Source organism: Mustela putorius, unplaced genomic scaffold (assembly GCF_011764305.1).
Source record: "Mustela putorius furo isolate JIRA1106 unplaced genomic scaffold, ASM1176430v1.1 tig00000551_pilon_pilon_pilon, whole genome shotgun sequence".
NCBI classification, from domain to species: Eukaryota; Metazoa; Chordata; class Mammalia; order Carnivora; family Mustelidae; genus Mustela; species Mustela putorius.
Genome location: NW_025421412.1, coordinates 3,479,764 through 3,501,936, shown reverse-complemented (window position 1 = coordinate 3,501,936; position 22,173 = coordinate 3,479,764). Strand labels below are relative to the sequence as shown.

Genomic DNA, 22,173 nt, shown 5'->3' with positions numbered 1-22,173 from the left:
GTGTTACCAAGGCAGAGCAGAGTAGTTGTGATGCAGAATATGGCCCACAAAGCCGAAGCATTTACTACCTGCTCTTTATAGAGAAAGGTTGCTAAGCCCTGAGCTGGATCTCCCTGGCAGAGAGTTTTTCAACCTTGCCCCTTGACATTTTGGGTCATATACTGTTGTAGTGAGTTAGCCTGTGCCTTATAGAATGTGGGAGCATACTCAGACTGTACCCACCAGAGTTCAGGAGCCCTCTCCCCAACCCAACCCCCATGATGACATTGAGAAATGTCCCCAGACCCTCCAAAGTTTCCCCAGGAGGGAAGGCTCACCTCTGGTTAAGAACTACTTCTAGGGCGCCTGGGTGGCTCAGTGGGTTGAGCTGCTGCCTTCGGCTCGGGTCATGATCTCGGGGTCCTGGGATCGAGTCCCACATCGGGCTCTCTGCTCAGCGGGGGGCCTGCTTCCTCCTCTCTCTCTGCCTGCCTCTCTGCCTGCTTGTGATCTCTGTCTGTCAAATAAATAAATAAAATCTTTAAAAAAAAAAAAAGAACTACTTCTAGCAGTTAAGTGGAGTTTGGTTTTAAGTAAACATGATCAGAGCTAAAGTTAAAACACTGGAAAACTAAACAGACCTAAAAGACGCTAATGAAAACCAAAGTATTTTGAAAATGAAAGCAGTATCACTTAGTGACTATGAACATGGGGCTTCGGACAGGTGAGGAATGAGGGTGACTTTCTGAGGTCTAGCTTGCTTTACAGCCTGGTCTTGGTGCCCATTACAGAGAAGAGTAACAGCAGAGGGGAAGCAGGTGTACAGGGTTGAGGAGGCGGCCGATTTGGATGCAGTGGGTTGGGGTAATGATGTCTAATGGCTACTGAATATGCACATTTGAAGTCAGTAGATGATAGCTAGTGTTGTAGATGGAAACCAAAGAGCACCATGTCTGAAAAGCGACAGGGATACGAAGCCTCTGGAAGCTGTGACCAGAAGGGTTTGTGTGGTGGAGAGAACCAGACATATGGAGTACAGATTGTCCACCACATCTTTAAATTGGGGAATGACTCACTGAGGGTACCAGGAAGAAGAAACACCGTGTGGATCAAGGCATGCGTGATAGTGAAGAACTTTCGAAAGACAGAATGAGATGAGGGAAAAGGAGAGAGAAGAGATTGCAGTTAGGCATTCCGTGCCATCAAGGGAACGCTGTAAAGAGAGTCACCACTTAAAGCTGGACACAGCCATGTTTAAGAACAGTGCAGGCGAGCAAGATGCTTAGCTCAAATGTTTCACAAGGGCGGGTTTCCTAGGAACCTTGCCCATGTATGGACATTGCACTTGGTAGGTGGTGATTATGGCAGCTGGAGAGGGTTTCCAAGACCACCAGCATTGCAGCAAATCCTTGCATCAATCGGTGGGAGAGGTGGGGGGTCTGGGATTGAATTCATGAGGCTGTAGCCTGCGTCTTTTCCTTCCGTAGCGGAGATCCGTGCTCACACGTGGGATACACTGTTCCGAGCAGCACACATCTCAGACATTACATAGAGACGTAGGCTTCGAGTTGATCTGTTCTGTCACTTTCACTGAAGTTCATCTACTCGGCAGTCCTGTTTTTAGACAGTTTAAAGTGGTTTTAAATAAATTGGCCACAGACTTCCTTCTTGTAATACCAGTCAGTCTGAACGTGTAGAAGCAGCAGCAGCAGCTGAGGGAAAGGGGTACTGAGAAACTTACAGCGGGGAAGAGGAGGGTGAGAGCACTGGGAGGGCACACCCAGCAGGGACCGCAGCCTGGGGAAGGACCCCTGCAGAGCAGACCCCTCCCGCGACCACACCTGCTCCCTCGCTCCCTGCGGCCACCGCCAACCCAGCCCTGCCCCCTCCCTGCCTCTTCAGGGGTCAGCGAGAAATCCGCCAGCCACCCCCAGCTGGAGAGGACGACCAGCAGACAAAAGCAGCCAAACCTCTTAAACATGTTAGAAATAAAAATAGGGAGATGACTGGCTCTGGAAATCTGCACTTCTCCGTGGTGACTATTAAAACACGCTACGGAATAGCACAGTCTCTGGTTTTTATACATTGGTGGGAGGCGGTGGTCACCGGAAAGGCAATATCCTTTCGTTATCATTAAAATAATACTAAATATTTTTAAAAAAATATGTAATGATATTTGGCTTGTAAATAAAGATGCTTACTTATACAAGACTATGATAGATTTCATTACATCAAAATAATAGTTAAATAATCATTAAAATTTTATTTTCTCCCACTTCCTCATTTCACTTTTCTTCTCCCCCTTCCTTTGCCTGCTCACTTAGCAATAGTTTGCTGGATGTTTTCAACATGTCAGATATTGTGAGCTACTTTAGGGATGAAAATATGGAACGTCTAGAACATTCCATCTCAGAAGCCAGGGACATGACAAAGACCAGGTGGGGCAGTGTGCTGCAGACAGATCTGCACCAGGCAGTGGAGGAATCCAGGGAGGGGACCCCCAAGATTTCTTGGAGTCGTTGACATCGAGCTGAGGCTTGAAAAAGGTTTGCAGTCGTCTGTGCAAGCGTGTCGGGGAGCACGACAATGGAGAGAATGGGGGGTTTGATACATTTGAGTGTGGCGGAAGTGGGGGACCCTCACGGCTGGGAGGTGTTTAGCCAGGAAAAGGCAAGGTGAGGACGACATCACAAAGGAACCCACACACAGCGTGTGTGCCGAGGATGGAGAGTCCCTGCAGGGTGCTGACGAAACAGTGGGCAAAACTGAGCGGACAGGGTAAGGCGGGAATATTCAGGTCTTGGTTGATGACGGAGCTGAGAAGCCGGTGAGGCTTTATGGAGAGAGTTTAAGTGAGATGAAGGAGAGGTCAGCCATGTCAGAGCCGGACGTGGAGGAGCGGGTCTCCGGGGACTCCAGGTTGCACGTGGGGAGGTGGACGCATGGTGGGGCCCGTGGAGCAGGATCAACGGGGAATGTGTGGCAGGAGTGGGGCGTGGGACCCCCTGGGCTTCTGGCATGGTTGGGAGACCCCCCCCCTGTGCCATCCGGCAGACCATTCACTGTACTGGTGTGCAGTGCAGGCAGGTGCTGATGGAGTTTCAGAGGTACATGAACTAACTTCCCATCGTTAGTTCACAAATGCTAGCGGCAGCCTTAGTGCGCCTGAGGTCACTCGGGGAAGATGTCCCAGGACAGCCAGAAGCAAGTGCAAGGAAGCACACATGCATGGTCGCAGGACGGAGGTGCTGGCCGGGGAGGGAGATCAGGATGCGGTGGTCCCGTGGGAGGGATGCCTCGGGATGGCAGGACCCCGGGGGGAAGCCATGTCAAGGAGGAAGAAATGGGTGGTATTGGGCGCTGCACAGTGATCACGTTATACGGAAACAGAGAAATGCAGCAGGAGGAGAAAACCCTGAAATACAGTTACTGGATGGGACGTATAAAATGGTCGCTATCTTGACACATGGGGTCTCGACAAAGTGGTGCGTCTGGAAACAGAGCCTGAGTGCCGAGCTCAGAGACCATCCCGGGAGTGATTCGGCTTTGACTGTGGCTGGAACGCAAACCCGCCACGGCTGAAATCCGCAACCCCCGCAACGGATTGTGGAGAATTCCGCACTTAAGTGTCATTTTTCAAAAAGGTAAAATCGAGACTCTCGTACCAAGATAAGGCATCGCAAAGATTTTATTCAGCTCCTTAGAAAAAGAGGGAAGTAATCAGGTGTTAAAGCCAGTTCAAGTGAAAATCTGATTTACGCAGATTTATCTCCTCTACTGACAAAATTTCTTTGCACTGCCAAGACAAATGTCATCTGTGTGGCTTTGGACAGGAATTGTCGGTGTTCTCCGGTTCCCGCGGCTTATGCTCTAGCCCTCCAGAGCTGTAGCATAGCTTAGTCGAAAGCAATGACTCAGCTCTGTGAATCGAAGTAATCTCCAGGGGTCCCCTCGACAGTGCCCAGCACTCAACGGAGAGGACTCCCAAGAATGAGATGGTTCTTGTTGGCCATTGCCTCCGGTACCAAAGAGTTGCACAATTGTGTTAATTTTAATTTATAATCCTCAAAGGAAGTAATGTAAGAGGTGAACCCCAGGCAAACCAGCTTTTTAAGGGTGTGTACGTCAGAGCTGTGTGGTGTGTTAGTGGACGTGAAGAGACTGCTCATTTGTTAATGCCTATTTTAATCATGTCTCCTTTTTTTGAAGATTTTATTTATTTGAGAGAGAGACAGAGTGCATGTATATACACACACACAAATGTGGGAGTGGGGGCGAGGGGGCCAGGGAGAATCTAAAACGGGCTCCACACCCAGCGCAGCGCCCAACGTGCGGCTCAGTCTTATGGATCTCACGACCCTGAGATCATGACCTGAGCTGAGATCAAGTTGGACCCTTAACCGACTGAGCAACCCAGGCGCCCCATTCACGTCTTTGCTTAAATTAAAACTTTAATTAAATATATCAGTACCTATTGGTGACAGGTAATAATTAAAATTTCTGTGCAGTATGTACCTATGATGGGATATTATTCAGCCTTAAAAGTGAAGGAATTGTGCCATTTATAACAACACAGATGAACCTGGACTTTCACAGAAACACAAAAAAGACACATGCAGAAAGGCAAGTGCTGTCTGAGCTCACTTCCATGTGGAATCCAAAACAGTCCAGCTCGTCAAGGCAGAGAGTGGGCTGCGGGGGGTAGAGGGAACGGGGAGAAGACAAAGCGCATGACATTTCGTTCTGCAGCGTGAGTACGTCCCAGAGACCTGGACATCGTCATGCCTACAGCTGACGATACTGTATTATATACTCAAATTTTTTTCTAAGAGGGTAGATCTCATATTGCACATTCCACTTACAAATAAATACACAAACAGAACCAAAGAGGGTGGGAGGAACGTTCAGAGCGGATGGGCCTAGCAGATGGGCATGTTTATGGCATAGACGGTGGTGATGCCATCACGGATTTATCCCGACTTCCAAACTGAACCAGTTACATACAGTAAAAATGTCCCACTTTTTGTCAGCCATACCTCAGCAAAGTGGTTCTAAAACACATAACTACGGTTGACCCTTGAACATGTTCAGTGTGGTAGTTGAACTCCATGCAGTCAAAAGTCTGAGTATAACTTTCAACTCCCCCAAACTACCAGCAGCTTACTGTAGACTACAAGCCTTACCAATCCCATGACGGGTCGATTCGCACATGTTTTCTGTACGTATTATATAATGTATTCTTAGAAGGAAGCAAGCTAGAGAAAAGAAAATGTTAAGAAACATCAGAAGGCAGGGTGCCTGGGTGGCTCAGCGAGTTAAGCCTCTGCCTTCAGCTTAGGTCATGATCTCAGGGTCCTGGGATGGAGCCCCATATCGGGCTCTCTGCTCAACAGGAAACCTGCTTCCCCCTCTGCCTGCCTTTCTGCCTACTTGTCATCTCACTCTCTCTGTTAAATAAATAAAATCTTTAAAAAAATAAAGCTTCTTTTAAAGAAAAGAAAAGAAAATCAGAAGGCAGAGAAAACACATAGTGGCACACTATAAAAAAAATCTGTGTGTCAGCGGACCCACAAAGTTCAAACCCGTGTTGTTCAGAGATCACTGTGATCCTCTCTGAAATTAACCGACATAATTAGGTGCAGACACTGATCTCCAAGTCATCGTTCAAGCCTGTCACAGCCTCTCAGAGTGTATGTTCAAGAGACAGTTTCCTTGTTACTGAAGCAGTGTGATCTCGGTGCAGGTCCAGACCGTTCTGGGGAGGATCAGAGCTATTCTCCTTTGTGATCTGCTAACAAGTCATAATGATAGTGACATTCTGAACAGCAGGTTCATATGGTAGTAACTAACTCACTCGATGTCTGAAATAGGCATAAACTTCTTGGAATAATAAAACTGGTGTTAGCTACCAGTCTCCATAAAATGTTCTAGCCATGTCCACAGAAAAGGATTGCCCTCTGTTTGATAGGGAGAGAAAACAATGGAATAACAAAACTTTCTAGCCAACAAATTGACCTGCCTTGGTTTCCTGTCCCTAATCAAAAAATAAATGGTCACGCTGACCCTGGTAGGTCTTTGAAAGGAGGAAATTGCTTTAAAAATGGGATAATTTTACCCAAACTGTATAGCTTAAAGAGGTCTCTCATTTAAAGGCTTGAACAACCAATGAACATCTTTCTTTCAGTTTAACTCAACGAGCTGTTTTTGCACCTGATGAATACAGGCTGTGCCTCGCCAGTAATTCTGCAAAGCACAGAGGAGGTAGGACACCAGCCCGTCCGGTCAGCGCAGGCCGACCGTGCTCAGGGACCTCCCGGGCGCGCGTCACGAGCCCAGGAGCTACAGCAGTGGGGTCTCTGACCTTCACCGTTACCTCAGCCCCATCACAACTTCTGCGCCCCGAAAGGGCACGGTCTCCAGTGCTCCCATGGGAGATGGCTCTGGCGTGCCCGGCGTGCCCGGGTGGGGTTTCTGTGTAGGAAGACGCTCAAGGGCTCTATCCGGAGCGAACCCACACCTGGCTGAGGTCAGTGGTAGAGGCCTACGGAGCTCAGTGTACTTTCTCATTCGGTGTTTCCCTTTCATCCCTTTTTTGAATACATTGAACACGTGTGACGTCACGCAATTCAAATGAAAGGGAAGGACCAGACATGAAGTAAGAGAACTTGAGAGCCTGGTCATGTAAATTCTTAGCAGATGTTCTGAATTCGTTTTTTATCCGCATGTTGGTACTGGCTGATCCCAGGAGTGGAGGTCTAGTCTAGCATTCCTTTTTTTTTTTTTAATTCGCCTCTTGCGTTGTCTGGGGTGGGAACCCCTGGCTTGATGACACAGATGCGTGAGTGAGTCCCCTGGGATAAGGCTGCATCTCCAGGGGGCCAGGCTGCTTGGTCACAGGCTCAGGCCCCGTTGCTTCCCGGGAGGGAGGCTATTGAGGGAAAGGGTGCATCTGGAATCCTGCCGCCTTCACACCACAGCCCTCGCCCTCCTGGCCAGGCCTGGGTCCCCCCAGCCGATACAGCAGCAGCTGAAGCACAAGCAAACCCCACACCTCCCCCAGAGCTCACAGAGGGCCAGCAGCACGAAGCCCGGGGACTTCCCGGTGCCTGGGAAGGGCTCGGCTAAGCCTCTCGGGAACTGCAGGATGCCCTCACCCTCCGTGACACCTCCTTCCTCCTCGTGGGACTCTCTCCACGGTGGGGTGCGAGCCAGACTTTGAGTGTGAATGTTGGATGCTGTGTTGTCGTCTTAACTGATAAATGCCTAACAATGCTGGCTGTGATGACACTGAAGTCATACCGTAATGTTATCAACATAATAGTAGCAGAAGCAGCTCTCACCCTCACAGATGAGGTTGAGAGAGAGAGAGAGAGAGAGAGAGAAAGGGACTAACCCTGAAGCTGAAGACGTGGACGTAGGGATGACCATGGAGTCAGGCTTTCCAGGCTGTGTCTTAGCGATATTCCTCACTTGCACATTATTCCACTCGATGGTCCCCTTTGTCCTCTCACGCCCCAGAGCAGAAGGGGCAAAGGTCTCATTTTACCTCATCTCCCACATTCCTTAGTAAAGCCAGATTAGGCCCCAGCCCTGCTACAAACGAGCTCAAGTTGTCGCACAGCTTTGACTAATGTCCTGGGGTTTTGAGAATTCCGTGTTGCTGTGCGGAGACCCGGCGTCACTCCTGGCATCTGTAGGCATTTTGTTTCTCTCCATCCCTCTCTCCTGCTTCCCTGCTTCATTTCCAACCCTGGAGACCGGCCCACGGCCGGGTGGGAGGCCCCTCACTCCGCCAGCAGGTGGCCCAGTGGGGGCTGTGGGGTGACACGGCGGGGCAGGGGGGCGGCTCTTCCCAGCACCTCCCCACTCTTCCCGAGGACTGTCCTCCTGGGGATCTTGAACCGGGAGGCACACGGGAATGTGAAATGCCACCGTGTCTTTGAATGGGGCATCCGTGTTCTAAAGATGATGGCAGCCTGTCTGTCATAATTTGGGAAGAGCTGGGAAGTCAGTCTTGACCAGTGGCCTCAGCAGGGGGCCTGGGACTGTGCTAGCGCCACCTTCCTTTAACCGACTCATACGCAGTTCCTGGTGAGCACGGAGAGGCTTCATGTGGATCCCAGTAGATGTGAAAATAAACTCACATCCAGATTCCAGGCCTGCACCGTCCAGGAGGCCCCAAAGCTGTAGCAGGCGACAGCCATGTCCCCTTCCTGTCCTTCCAGTAAATATCCAGGAGGAGTCGTGGGTAGGCGGACACAGGAGATGCACCAGGGCATGGATCAGGCTATTGAGCCCCAGGCAGAGGGCATAGCAGCTGCAAAGAAATGTGGGAAGGCCAGACGTGGAGCTATGGGAAGCCGGGAGAAGACCGGGCTGGGCGACGGGCGGGTGCGCGAGGCGAAGGCTCCGCACGGGACGCTGAGCTGCCGGGCGGTCGCGGGGAGTAGGCCCGGCCCTCCGCAGGACGGAGAGCTCAGGGGACGAATGCCGGACCAGCTGCCACGGGAGGTGACGTCTTCAACCCCGAGTCACGGGAAGAAGAGAAAGAATGTGCACACTTAGGGAACATGATGCATTTTTGTGTGAATGATGATTTTTAGCAACCTTTTCTCTTTTGCTTTCGCGTCGTCTTTAAAAGAAAATAAAAAGTGCTCCTCTGTAGTTGAAAGGCCCTTCTGCAAAGCCTGTCTCTCTGCCTGGTTTCTCTTCCTTCTCTGCTCCCCCCACGTCAAAATAGATTTTATTTCTCCCCCAAGCCCTCCGCGCTCCTTTCGCTTCCTACTTCTCACTATTTTCCTGATGCATGTCAGTCCCGTTGCTAGGCAGCTGTTCCACTCAACCCACCACTCAGCATTCTGAATGCTGGAAATTAGCCCCAAATAGCAGAAAATCACCCCTCCGCACCTGCACTGTGTGTGCTGTGGAAGCTAGCATGGGAGCCGCAAAACGAGCGGTCCCGGCAAGTCCGCACAACAGGGGAGACGCATCCCCGACCGATCCGGTGCAGACAGACAGCCTCGTTCTGGCAAGGTGGGAAGCTCCACGGTGCCCTGTGAGGAAGTCTCAAGGAACTGGTTCTAGAAGAAACCCCATCGTTGTCCTAGCAGAGCTAAACAGGAATGAACCCAATAATCTGGACAAAAACAGCAGTCCTGCCAAATAAGCATGAGTAGAACGTAGGCTTTGTGTATTTCTATAAATGTCGCCTACAGGCTCTCTGGTTCTTCCCTGACCCTGAAGAAGAAAACGCCCCAAACACTTCGCTTGGTTGTACCTGCCCCTCGGGCCTTTGGCCTTTTCCTTCATCCGTGCTACGAGTCACCAGAGCCCAGAGCTTGTGCCTCCGCCCTGTGCTGCGGGCTCGGTGCCCTCCCCTGCCCTTCCTGGCTGCCTCCCCCTCCCAACCTCCCCTCTAGGGCTCCAGGGACACCTCCTCTCTCTTTCCGTGGATTACCCCGTCCCGTTCCTGAGGGATGAGGTTAACAGTGCTCCCTAAACCTCATTGTGTTGTTCCTGACTAAATAAAATGGGACCCTTATAAGAAAATTTCATGAGATCTTGAATTAAGAAAACCACATCTTTTCTGAGATATAATTTTGGCCAAAAAGGTCATCCGTGAGCATAGGCAGTCAGGTGAGAGGGTCGCTTTGCCCATCCCGGTAAGCTGCGCCTGTCTTGGCAGGGTACCTTGCTCATAATTGGTGCTTAATAAATATTTGCCGACCAGAATTAAATTTTAAGGGGCTCAGGGACCAAAACTTTCACAACAAAATTGTGCTCGAGTGTGAAGAGACGAAGCCAATATTCAGCACACAAACCATGTCAGAGAAATTGCAGCTGAGGTGGGGGTTGTTGTTGTTTTTAGTGGTTTTGTTGTGTTTTGTTGGTAGACATTAGCTCGATACACATACCTTGTATTTTTCTAAGGAAGTGACTCTCCGGTTCCGTGGTGGGCTTCTTACAGGAGTCAGCTGAGTCTCTACTTGGTTCCGCCTGCCTCTGTGGTCACCCCGTGAGCTCTGTTTTGTCTCTAAGCTCACGAGAAATAGCACGTCCGAGTTCTCCTTGAAGCTCGAAGGAACGATCGCTTTGGAAAAGACAAATACTTACGCGTCCCTTAGGTTCCCCTGCGCACAGCTCAGCGTCTGCTCTGCCCTCCCTCTTCTGCTTCTGTCTGCCCCGCTCAGACGGCAGAGACCCCGAGCCAACACCGCGGACGATGGGGTCCCTCCACCCATGATTTCTGCCAACGACCGGGATGTCTGTTACGATTCCCGAGTCACCCTGTGCCCGCGGGTGCGTGTGGGTTGAGAGTTTTCGTACTTGGACCCTTGGTGTCCAGAGGGTACTTAATGATGAGCCTGCGGGTGAGAGAGCTTTCCAGACCTGTGAACTGTGCTAGAACTTGCCCCCCGACCCCGGGCCTCACCCAGTATCGGCCATCGGGGCCGTGGGCGGTCTGGGGGAAGGACGTTGAAAGTCGGCAGACACGTTCACAAGGGGAGCCAGACACTGTGTTCGGTTTCGGCCTCAGGGACCCACGAGGACTCAGCACGAGGAGACGTCTTCTGGACGGTGGCCCCCGTCCTGGCCGGGAGGCCATGGCTGGTGACAGGCGAAAGGGGCCCCAACGGAGCGACTGGCAATAGGCAGGCAGAGACTGTTTCGGGGCGTCGGCTCACTTCAGTGACCCCGTCCTTGGGGCTCCCGTGGAATTCATCCTGCGCGCTCCGCCATGGTATTGACGCCACCCCCTCCCCTCATCTGAAGCAGCCGCTGTCCCCGGGCGCTCCGTCTCCACGAAGGTCACTTCTGCCCTCCAGCTTCGCAGGCGCACCTCCCCTCCCTCCCGCGTCCACATCCGTCCATCGGGAAACCCCACTGTGCGCCGCCGGCCTTGGTCTGCACTCACCCAGCTCCTCCCGCGAACGCTGCCTCCCTCCTGGGCTGCGGGAAGGGCCTCTGGAGAGACCCCGGGGCTGTCCGCTGTACATGCCCATGCCCGGGGCCGCCAGCTCCTGGGGACCCTTCTGGAGTCCCAGGGGAGGACCCATCTGCTCAAATCACTGTGTCCTGGGCTCTCAGGGTCAGAGCTGAGGGCTTACAGTCACCTGCAAGGTCACCTCCTTCCTGTGACTCTGCCCCTGGACCTTTCCTGGGCCTCTCTGCTCCAGCTGCGGCCGCTGCCCTGGGATTGCTCACGCGGGCACACATGACCCCGCTCAGGGCTTGTGTGTTTGCTGTTCCCTCAGCCGGGGTTCCTGTTCCCCGGAGGGCTCCACAGCTCCCTTCCCTGCCGGCAGATACCTGCTCTCCGTGAAAACTCTCCTGCCCCATTTTTCTCCGTCTCTCTCGTTGTATCTGACATGGCTCCTCATCTGTGTTTCTGGTCTTCCCGCCTCCATCAGAGGATGTAAGGATCTTCATCGGACGCATTCCGTGTGCGTATCTTGTGCCCAGCCAGTACTCCTGTGCTTGCTGGCTAATTGATTGAATGAGCCCAAAAGAATGAGCCCGGGACTTGGGCTCTGGACATGGAATTAGATCCCAGTGATTCCCTCCAACCCAAACCAAGATGAGGCAACAGTGAGCTGTTCAGGAGACTTGACATTGACATCTTCGAGTCGGCTGATCTGTCTCAGACACGGGCAGGTACCAGCCGAACACAGAGCTCTTCGGGGTGTCGAGGATGACAGAGGCTGAGAGCTGTAGGGAAGGGAAGCTTCGGAGTCTCACGTCCAGTCACACCTGCACTCAGCGCCCACACACTGTCCCAGGCTCGTCCCTAGCCGCTTGGTCTTGGGTTGGAGTTTCTGCGAGGTCCTGTTTTAGCTCAGTGATCGACCCGGGACGCCACCCAGAGATGACACGCCCGTTCCAAAGAGCAAGATGTTTTTAATTTCACTAAAATAGAGGCCCTCCCTTGGGATGATGTGTTTGTCTTTTCAGTTGAAATGTCAGAATTATACCATTTTAGATGTCACAAGAACAATATAAAGTGAGGGGAAAAGCCCCCGGTGTAAGATCTTTGCTCTGACTTGTTCGTACCGTCTTCAGATACTCGAATTACGTCAGTCGAGTTCTCCGTGATAATGAATAGAGCTGCAGAATGAGACAATTGTAAGAGAATAAAAAGATAATTTGAGTGATTTCATTTCATTGTGTGACTCTGGCTAAATGGTAGGAACGTGCTGGCTTTCCTGCGCGCTTGAATGAGTCTGTATTTCATTCTGAGCTGAGTTTTCCGTCAGAGGCCCAGTCACCCGAAGGTCGGAGAGCCTGGAGTTCTCTTCTCTGCAGTCTGGTGTGCGGCTGATGCCGAGTGCTGACCGCTTCTGTCTCTCACGCCCCAGCCCTTTCCTTTACCGCTCTAGAACCATCTGGGGCCGGGGGCTTGTTGGTTCCTGCCTGAACCGCGTCGGGGATGGCCCAGAGACCGAGATGGCCCGTTATACACCTAATCTGCATCCGCTCACTGATGTGCACATGTCACACGCCCACCATTCTGGAGGGCCCACCCCATTGCCCTCTGCACACAAAACTCCCAGTCCTGGCCCTTCACACACACACACACACACACACGCACGCACGTGCACAGACGCACGTGCACACACGCACGCCCCATTCCGCACATTGTGTCTGTTCTCTTCTACCCTGGGGACACCCTTATCTCTCCGGCAACGACCAGTAGACCAGACAGACACCAACCCCAGTGCCTACTGCATAGGAAATCCCATTCTTGCCTCTTATTAAAAAAAAGAAGAAGAAAAAGAAAAAAAAAATCACTGAATACTTCCGTATTCCACAGATCACTTCAGTCCGTGCGCTGTGATCCGAAGGTGAGCGAGGGTTTCCTGTCCTTGCTCTGGCGCGCTCCTGTTCGCGTCCAGGCTCGGCTCCCTGCTCTTTTCACGCCCTCCTGGGCCCTGAGTCCGATACAGGAGCAAAATTCCGTGTGAGCAGGAAGGGTTGTGGCTGACGTTGATGCATTTCATCTGACGTGTGGCTCCCGAGATGAGGACATTGTCAGCCCAGGTCGACTAACAGACTGAGGGCTCCGCGGTGACGCGAGGATGGAGAAAGGAAGTGAATGTGTGCTACTGACAGAGTCACAATGGGTGTGTTTGCTCGGAGCACTCTCCACGCCAGACCCACGGTGACCACGGCGGTGCCCCCCGTGCTGGGCACCCCCGGCGAGGGGACGCTGACAGAACCCTAGAGGGGGACCATTCTGGGGTGGCGGTCGGGGGGCACACGTCCAGTGCTCTCCTGGCTGCTAAGAGGGAGCCCGGTGGATACTGGACACAAACGGGGAAGCGATGCTCTTCCTTCCTTCCTTCCTTGCTCTAAGGAAGCAAATAACTCGTTTTAGAAATTGCCAAATTTGCTGCAACAAACTTCAGATGGAAATCACAGACATTTTACAGAAAGTCACAGAGAACTTAAGTGATTTACCTTTGGGCATTAAATTCCCAAAGCAGCCCAACGTGGGAATCGTAAACACAGTCCAACTAAATGCGGTTACAGGAATCCTTGGCTGTTTCTTCTTCTCTGTCCCTCCCCTCCCCTCCCCCTCCCCCTCCCCCTCCTCCTCTTCCTCCTCCTCCCCTTCCCCCATCTTCTAACACAGTTTACCTCCACGCCAGGTTAAATAACGTGCATGCAAGGGAAATTTTACATCGATTTTTTAAGTGGCTGGTAGAATTTTGAAGGGCATTTTAAAAATCCATAAAAAACCATTATATTGCCGTGGATTTCAGCTCAGGAATGTCAGTTATTCAGAGGAACTTTCAAATAAATAAACAAACAAATGTCCTTCTAGAGGATTGATAAAACCCTATTATAGGTGGGCAGAGCGGCTCTAGATCCCACTTGAATAAAGCTTCCAGATCTTCTGATATCCACATTATAGATTCTTACTACCTCTAGGTTGATTTCAAATGGTCATAAGGAATTCTAAGATTTCTTAAAAGGCATATTTTTGAGAGCATTCTAAATATTTCCATGAAAACAAGGACTTTTCTTTCCTTCAGTTCCTTCTGTTAAATGGTTTCGTCAGTCCGTGATAACAGTGTTAAACCTGCGTTAAAGGATTGAAACACATATTTGGCTCATTTTAAAAACTCATCCTCACGTGGCAGAAGAGGGTTATGTCGCGGTTGGACGAGGTTCATTGCACGGTGGATGGAGACTTGGGGGCTCGGGGGAATCAAGTGGGGTCTGGGGACGTTTTAAGGAACAGTGGGACCGAGATGACCCTGCCGGACAGAAGATGCATTTGCTTGACACACTCAGTCACGGCTTTCGTGTCCCCGCTGCTTTCCACAGGTACAAGCCGCTGGCCCATACGCTCCCGGGCGAGAAGCAGCCGCTGTCTGCCGCGGAGAAGTGCCGCCTCGTTCTCCAGCGCTGCAAACTGCAAGGCTGGCAGGTGAGTGACCCGCGGGCGACCTGGTGTCGCAGCTCGGGATTGGAACGCACCAGCCGGGTCCCCGTGGCTGCCAGCAGCCTCCGTGGCAAAAACAGGAACATGTTTGCGACGAGCCACTGGCGTGGTCCCTGGGAGCACGTGGGTCTTTCGGATTTTCCCGTTGTCGTGTGTGGTGGGGGACATGCGAGGGGGGCCCGCGGGCTCCCTCCACAGCACGGACGAGAAGTTCGTGCCGCATGTTGTTGGCCCGTGTGTCAGTCCCCTTGTCACTCGGGCTTTCTAAGGGAGTGAGGGGAGAGCAGACGAGAGCGTTGGTTTCTTGGCCCCTCGCCTGGATCCTGCCTTCTTCAGACCCGCTCCCTGGCTCGTCCAGGGCTGGGGGGGCCCTGTTTGCTGTCAGCTGCCACACACCGGAGAGGTCACTGTCCCTTCTACCTCACTCCATGGCAAAAGGTTTGTGTCTGGAAATATTCAGTCTTTTGTGTGACCCCTTGGTTGGCAGAGTCCAGCGGCCCGTGGGAGCGAGAGCTCCTCCTTCCAGAAGGAAGAACGATCATGACACAGAAGAGCCTGGGGGGCTCCCCAGAAACAGCGGGGTACAGTTCTGATTTTGTTCAGCACCTGAAATAACATCAGAATGCTGTCTGTGATGAGTGTGGAGAACAGGAGGTTTGAAACTTCTGAAAGCATTTGGGAACATCCTGCTCCCAAGGGCGATTCAGGAATGGGAAACAGAAGAAAGACGCAGACATCAGAAGGCCTGGGATGTTTCCAGCCGTAGAACAGCAGAACGTGCCCACGTGGCAAAGAGCATGGCTGCCAGTCGCTTTGGCAGAACTAACAATCACCACAAGCAGCCATAAATGTCATGTTGAAAAGCCTGGGCATCTCTAAGAGACCACGTAAGATAACAGACGAGGCCAGAGATGCGTGTTTCCCTCCTGATGGTTCGGAATCACTGGTTGTATGTGGCCGCGTATACAGGGGGCAGGGGGGCTGGCACTGGCCCTTCCTGCGTCTGCGGAAGAGGACATGGAACCTGGAATGTCAGACTGATGACTGATGACTCCATCGTCTGTGCCGCCCAGTCTCTCTCTCTATTACCTTCTCTCCTTTTCCTTTGTTTTCAACCAATAATGGGACGAGCTTTAAATAGTCTGAAGGCGGAGGCGCATGCGGTCGGTAGGAGCCGTGTACTCGGACGTGGGATTGGAAAGGGAGTGAGGGGGGGTCGCTAACGTGGGACGGCGTCCGCTCACCGCCCTGCAGCCGGGGCAGAGAGGCGGGTTCACATTCAGAACGGGGACACGGGCTCCAGGACGCGGACGTCATCGTGACTGAATCACTGCTGGGGTTTTTAAGTCTTTGGGCAGTAGTGGTTCCCGAACACGGAACTCTGAGATTTTCTTGTACTTTTTTCCCTTTAAAGTATATTCCGAGGGACGCCTGGGTGGCACGGTCGGTCAAGGGTCTGACTCTTGGTTTCGGCTCAGGCTGTGAAGTCAGGTCCTGAGATGGAGCCCCGCGTCAGGCTCTGCTGAGCTCGGCCTCTGCTTGAGATTCTCTCTCTCCCTCCGCGCCTCCTGCTCATGCTCTTCCCGTTCTCTCTCTCAGAAAAAGAAGAAGAAGAAGAAGAAAGATGCACAGATAAGGATAATATGCTTTATTAATACTGAAAGGCGGCATGGGTTGTGGAGAAAAGGCGAGGGCCTCTGGAAGAGGTGTTCCCCCAGCGGGTGGTAAGCCCGGTGTGCGACACACATCGGTCCTCTGATCGGGGTCCCACACAGGTGCCTCCCGACAGCCATTCCTTCTGCACCACTGCGAGGGCTGGGACACTCGAAATCGCAGCTGCGGGAGGTATTATATCGCAACACGCGTAGGAACTTTGAAGAAGTGCATCAGAATAAAAAACGGGGACAGGTTCCCCTTTCACTGCACTGGTCTGTTTTCCCCACTCCTTCACTCCCCAAAAGGAGACTAAAGATACGGGACGAAAGAAATACATGAACCCTTTTACTCTCCGCGTGTCGGGTTGTGTGCTCCGTGGCGAGCTGGTAGGAAAGATGGCTTTCTTCAGCGTCTCCAAAACATAACGTCCCGTGTACTTTTTTTTTTTTTTTTAAGATTTTATTTATTTATTTGTCAGAGAGAGAGCGAGCGAGAGCGAGCACAGGCAGACAGAGTGGAAGGCAGAGTCAGAGGGAGAAGCAGGCTCCCTGCGGAGCAAGGAGCCCGATATGGGACTCGATCCCAGGACGCTGGGATCATGACCTGAGCCGAAGGCAGCCACTTAACCCACTGAGCCACCCAGGCGTCCCACCGTGTACTTTCTACAGTAAGACAGATCCTTGGCTTCCTAGAAATAAAGCTTGTTCATGTTACACTTTTATGCTAGACAGAGAGCAAAAGAATTTGCAATTAAAGAATGTATTTAATTAGAAAGAGAGAGCGAGTGAGAAGAGCAGAGGGGAGAGACAGAGAATCTTCCACAGACTCCATGTCCCGTGCAGAGCCCCAGGCCGGGCTCCATCTCATGACCTGAGCCGAAATCCAGAGCCACGTGTTTAACCCACTGAGCCACCCAGGTGACCCAGCAGAAGAATTTTTTTTTTTAAACATCATTTATTCCTGACCTGGAAAGTCAGACTCTCCAGTCTCAAAAGCAAAGCGTGTGTCTGAAACGTGTCCTTCGCTGCTGGAGGAGTGGCTCGGACTCCCTCCCGGCGGTGGACCAGGATGAATCCACCACGGAGCTGTGGAAGCCACAGTGAGGTCCTAACGGATGGCTGTCGTTTTGGAGCACGATTCCCAAATTACCGAGAGTCACGATGTGCGTTTCTATTAAGCAGTCAGTGTTCATCCTTGGGTCTGAATGGTTAGCGGGAATTAATAGTCCCTCGTGCCCATATTTTTAAAAGCAGCGCTAGGAGCCAGCAGGGATCGGAGCCATCTTTACTGTGCGAAACTGCGCAGAGCGTTAGCTGGAAATTCAATTCTCTTTGCTAAAAATACGATGAGCCTCTTGCCGCCGCTCTGATGGGTCTTGGAGGTGTTGGTAGTGGGCGCTTCCGCTCTCCTTTACATGGATCAGACTCCGTGCAGGGAAGCCTTGGAGGCGTCAGCAGGGGGTCCACGCCCCATCTTCTCCCACTTTTGTACATCGTAGCAACGCGTCCGCTTCTGCTTCAGAGGCGGAGAGAGACCTGCCCCGTTCAGTGCTGTTGGGTTTGTTTACTGATTGATTCTCCGCAGAGTTGTGGGTCTGGAGTCAGTGTGGGAGGCCCTGGAAATGTTAATATTTTATGCACGGTGATTCCTCTCATCTGTAGAACATGTTATAACTATTCCGAGCTCTGGCCTTCTTTGATTTAAGCCTAATAACAAGGGTACGCGGAGAAAGGAAAGTCGGCTGGGTGGATGTAATGAGCTCGACTGAGAGAGGAGGCGATGGAGCCTCGCAGATGGCCCTGCTGACCGAGGGCCCGGGTGCGGTTCCCGCTCAGTTTCCGCGGAAGGGCCTCTCTGCCGAGACCCGCATCCGTGTCTCGGAGGCTGCGGTCTTCCCACGGCATTTGACTGGATCTGTATCTTTTACCGCAACCATCTGAAGCGCTGCTGTTCAGATGACGCAACTCGAAAGGCAAAGGTTCTGCGTCGCGGCATGAGCTTTGACCAGAGGCAGGTGCGATCTCGTTACCTCTGAGCAGATCGTGGTCCGTGTGTCCTCACGCTGGTCGCTCACCTGGCCGGGGCAGGAGAGTCACAGGGACAGCGGCCCGTGGCAGGTCGGTTCTGATCCCGGTCGCTCTTACCCAGACCGTAGCCCAGAGCTTTGGGACTCCCCTTCCTCACTGCATCTTGGCGGGAAAGGAGGAGAAGGAGGGAGGGTGAGCGAGAGGAGCAAGAGCAGCCGGACAGGGACAGGGAGAGCTGCAGCCAAGCAAGGACTCTCGGGGTTTCACTCCAGTCCGTCGCACACCCAGACCCAGCCCCCGCTCCGGCTCCGGCCCTCTAGGCAGCCCCGGGCCGGAAACAGCTCTGGGAGACAGTCCCGGAGACGGAGTCAAGGTGACACTGGGCTTGCAGCTCAGGACTTGAGCGAGGGCAGTAGCAGAAGAGTCATCGTAAGCCCTTTCGGTAAATCCCCAGCCTGAGGCTGCCGGCCGGCTCCCTCCCGTGTTCGGACTTGCTGGGGCCCCAGCTCTCCAGAACGCTCGCTCCCTCCGCCCTGCTCCCTTCTCAGCCCTCAGGTCGCACACAGGTCGCACACCTTCTCTAAGGTCTGGACAGCCTGTCCGTCACCGGGGATTGGCGTGTGTCGAGTTGGCTCCTGCGTCCCCAGGACAGGAGGCGCAGTGGATGGTAGCGGATAAGTCTTGGTCCCTAAGAAGCTGCCAAATCATACTATACATTTTACATGGACACACGGGTGTTTAAGACTGTTTACGATCTGGAATAATTCACCACAAAAACCTGAGAGTGGTGATATCCAGGGCATTGTTTGGACGACAGTCAGAAGTGCAGCCTATCTCTATGATTCGAAGATAAATGTGTTCATGTTACTTTCTGTAATTGAGAATTATTTTTAAAATTTGTTACCACCCCATAAATACAATTTAAATAGAATATTATATAGGGTCAAATTAATTATCTTGAGCATTTATGAAAAAGACATGTTCGTCACACTGACTCTGTTTTGCTCCAAAGCGCTTTTGCCTTTAAGTGCTAAGTAACCCGTTGTATTTTCTGCCTCATTTCTTTTTGTTTTTAAGATTTTATTTATTTATTTGACAGAGTGAGATCACAAGTAGGCAGAGGGGCAGACAGAGAGAGGAAGGGGAAACAGACCTCCCCGCTGAGAGCCCGATGTGGGGCTCGATCCCAAGACCCTGGGATCATGACCTGAGCCAAAGGCAGAGGTTTTAACCCACTGAGGCCCCCAGGCGCCCGGCCGCCTCACTTCCTGAAGGACCCTCCCGCCTCCTGTCACAGGATTCCAACCACTCGCCACAAGTGTTGGCAAACCCGCTCGTGATGCTGTTCTCTTAACATTCTCAACATCGTGGCTTTCACATCAGATGCTTTTGTTTTGAACAAAAGTGAAAAATAATCAGGATGTAGTGGTGACTGCCAAGGAGTCTTTCTTTCTGGTCGTTTCTTGTTCGTGCAGACAATGAAATGACTTGTTCTTTCAAATATGGCGGCCTCCTCAGCGCCTTGGCCTTGTTTGATGTGGATTCACACCAGTTGTTTGAGGAGGAGCGGAAGGTTCTGGAAGTAAGCTGAGCAGACACAATATGACTGACTTGCAGTACTTTTGTGAGATCCCCGTGTTATTTCTTGCAGGATCTCAGTTTTCTCTGTCGCACCAGGTACAGTTTTCTTGATGAAACAGAGTCTTCAGGTGACTTCATTTGTGGAAAAAATGCAGAGAGCTCGAATTAAGTCACAGAGTGAAAGCAAGTTGTGTGGATCCGCAAGTTATTAACCGTCCGTGGTTTGTTTTTAACAATTATTCTGATACATGCTCTATCTAAATACGTCCATTTTTTCGTTCAGTTCGACTTTCAGGCGCCTTTGAAAATAATCCCTCCGAAGCTAGGCACATGGAATCAACCGCTTTCTGCCCTGGTCTCCCCACGCCACGGCAAAGTGACTGGCAGGCACTTAGGCCCATGTGGAACATGCTTGTTTTGCTGTGTTATGTCATTTATGTAAAGTGAAAACTTTTGAAACTACTAATTCTAAGTGGAAAAATAAATGGTATAATCTGATTTTCACACATTTTCTATGAATCAACTGGTTATAGGATGATTGTTTCTGTGTAGTTATTTGAATGCTGTATTCATTTTAAAGCCATCTGGTGGGATGACGAAGGCAGAGACAAATCTGTCGGAGTCCGTGCGAGCGCGGCTGGGGGCGCCGTTTGCCGACACGGAGGCTCAGAGCGCAGGGCCCGTCGGTGCGGGGGAATGGCTGGCCCGCGCCGGGGAAGGCTTTCGTGGTGAAGTTTCACTGTCCCTTCGGTCATGTTCCGAGGACTTTGGGAAGTTCTGCGGGAAGGCAGGGAGGGGAGTCCAGTGAGGGCAGGCTCCTCGAGACAGGGGTGCAGGGGACTGTTGCTGGGAACCCTGGAAGGAGAGTTGAGAGAAGGCGACATGGCGCCAGGATGAGAAGGCAGACCCAGGAAGACTTCCGGGGACTTGGCCACGAGTGGACAGGCAGGAAGTGAGGAACAGAATGGGAGCTTCAGCTCCTCCCAACTAGCCCACGACACGAGGGCTACCCTCGCGCGTGTGGGCATGTGAGTGTGAGAGAGAGACAGACAGAGAGGGACAGAGGGACAGAGATCCGGAAAGAAACAGCCAGGGGCTCTCACAAAAGACAAACCCCAAATCCTAGGGAAATACACTTTTCCTATTTGTGTTGGTTCACTAACAAAAAAATTGCAAGAATTATTTTCCTTACCGTCATCTTCTAGTGTGATTTTCACAGGGTGGCCTAGATTTCATGGCGCGTCTCCATAAAATATATGGTCTTTGAAGGAGCCCCTCTTACAGTGCTGAGCATTGCAAGATTAACATTTTACCATAACATTAAATAAAATCAGTTGGATGAAGGATTTATTATTTCATTAATCTAAAATAGTACAGTAGAGAAAAGATAATAAAAGTAAGAGCAAGAAATTGTTGAAGTTTTAAGCACCTTCTACTTTTTTTTATATCTTCTAAGACAAGACAATGGTATTAGAGCCCTTGGCTCTTATTAGCACAATAAATTAATGGTTTATAACCTTTGTTTTATTACTCAAGGAGCACTTCATAAATCAGCTGTAAGTACAGGCTAGAAAATAGCCTATAAAATTATTCTTTCTCTCACATCCCTTTCCTTTCTCTAGAATTATTAATGCTAAAAATAATAAACGTTAGGGATCTTAGAGTATCTTTTGGTGCTATGTGCATTATAAACTGAGAATTACTATATCCATGCACAATATTGACTTCCTTTTTTCTCTTGTACTAGACACACACACACACACACGAACACATTTGTGTTATGAAACTGGTGTTTATTCTTAATAAGGAATTTGAAAAATAGTGAAAATTAAAGAAAAAATACAGATCACCCATCATTGAACTACCCAGAGCTATCTATGTACTTCAATGGTTGGGTGTGAATTTGCTGAGTCAGCTTTAAAAAATAGTATTACAAAGTCTGATTCCTGGGCAGTGTGTCTCTCTCCTCTTTCACTCTGAACTCCACTGAGGAAAACTCCCACGTCTTCTTCAGATATATCTCTCTAGATACATACAATAAGTATTGTCGTGCATGCGTGTGTGTGTGTATGTCTGTGTGTTTCACTATTACTTTCCCAACGGCGTCTGGTACACAGTAGATACCGAACATGTATTTGCTGAAGGAATGAATAAATGTACTGACTACCACATTTTTTCTTGGGAAATGAAGGTGTCCACCATCAAGCCTTCCCGACATGGTAGCTTCTTCAGAGCGTTCCTCTCAGCTTCCTTGCACAAAGGGCTCCGTGTAAGACCTGCACTTAATAACCGGTCCGGGAAACGGAGCCGTGCCCATTCCTAATCCAGCTCTCGTCCCCTACAAGTCCAGTTCACTTCCTCCAGCTCAGGATTATTGGCTGATTGAGTCAACAAGCATCTTTGGAGCACCCCTGATGTCCCTGAAGCTACACGAGGAGATACGGTGCATTTTAAGGCGGAACGCCGTGGCCTTCTTCCACA

General features: G+C 51.2%; 1 protein-coding gene across 3 annotated transcripts in view; it reads left to right on the top strand.

Moving 5' to 3' along the window:
- The window catches only part of MYO16 (myosin XVI), a 481,948-nt gene that overhangs the window by 371,318 nt on the left and 88,457 nt on the right, over positions 1–22,173 (top strand). For all 3 annotated transcript variants that reach the window (XM_045081327.1, XM_045081326.1, XM_045081325.1), the window contains exon 28: positions 14,311–14,413. In XM_045081327.1, coding sequence (XP_044937262.1) covers positions 14,311–14,413 — 103 coding nt within the window. The remainder of the gene's footprint in view (positions 1–14,310; positions 14,414–22,173) is intronic.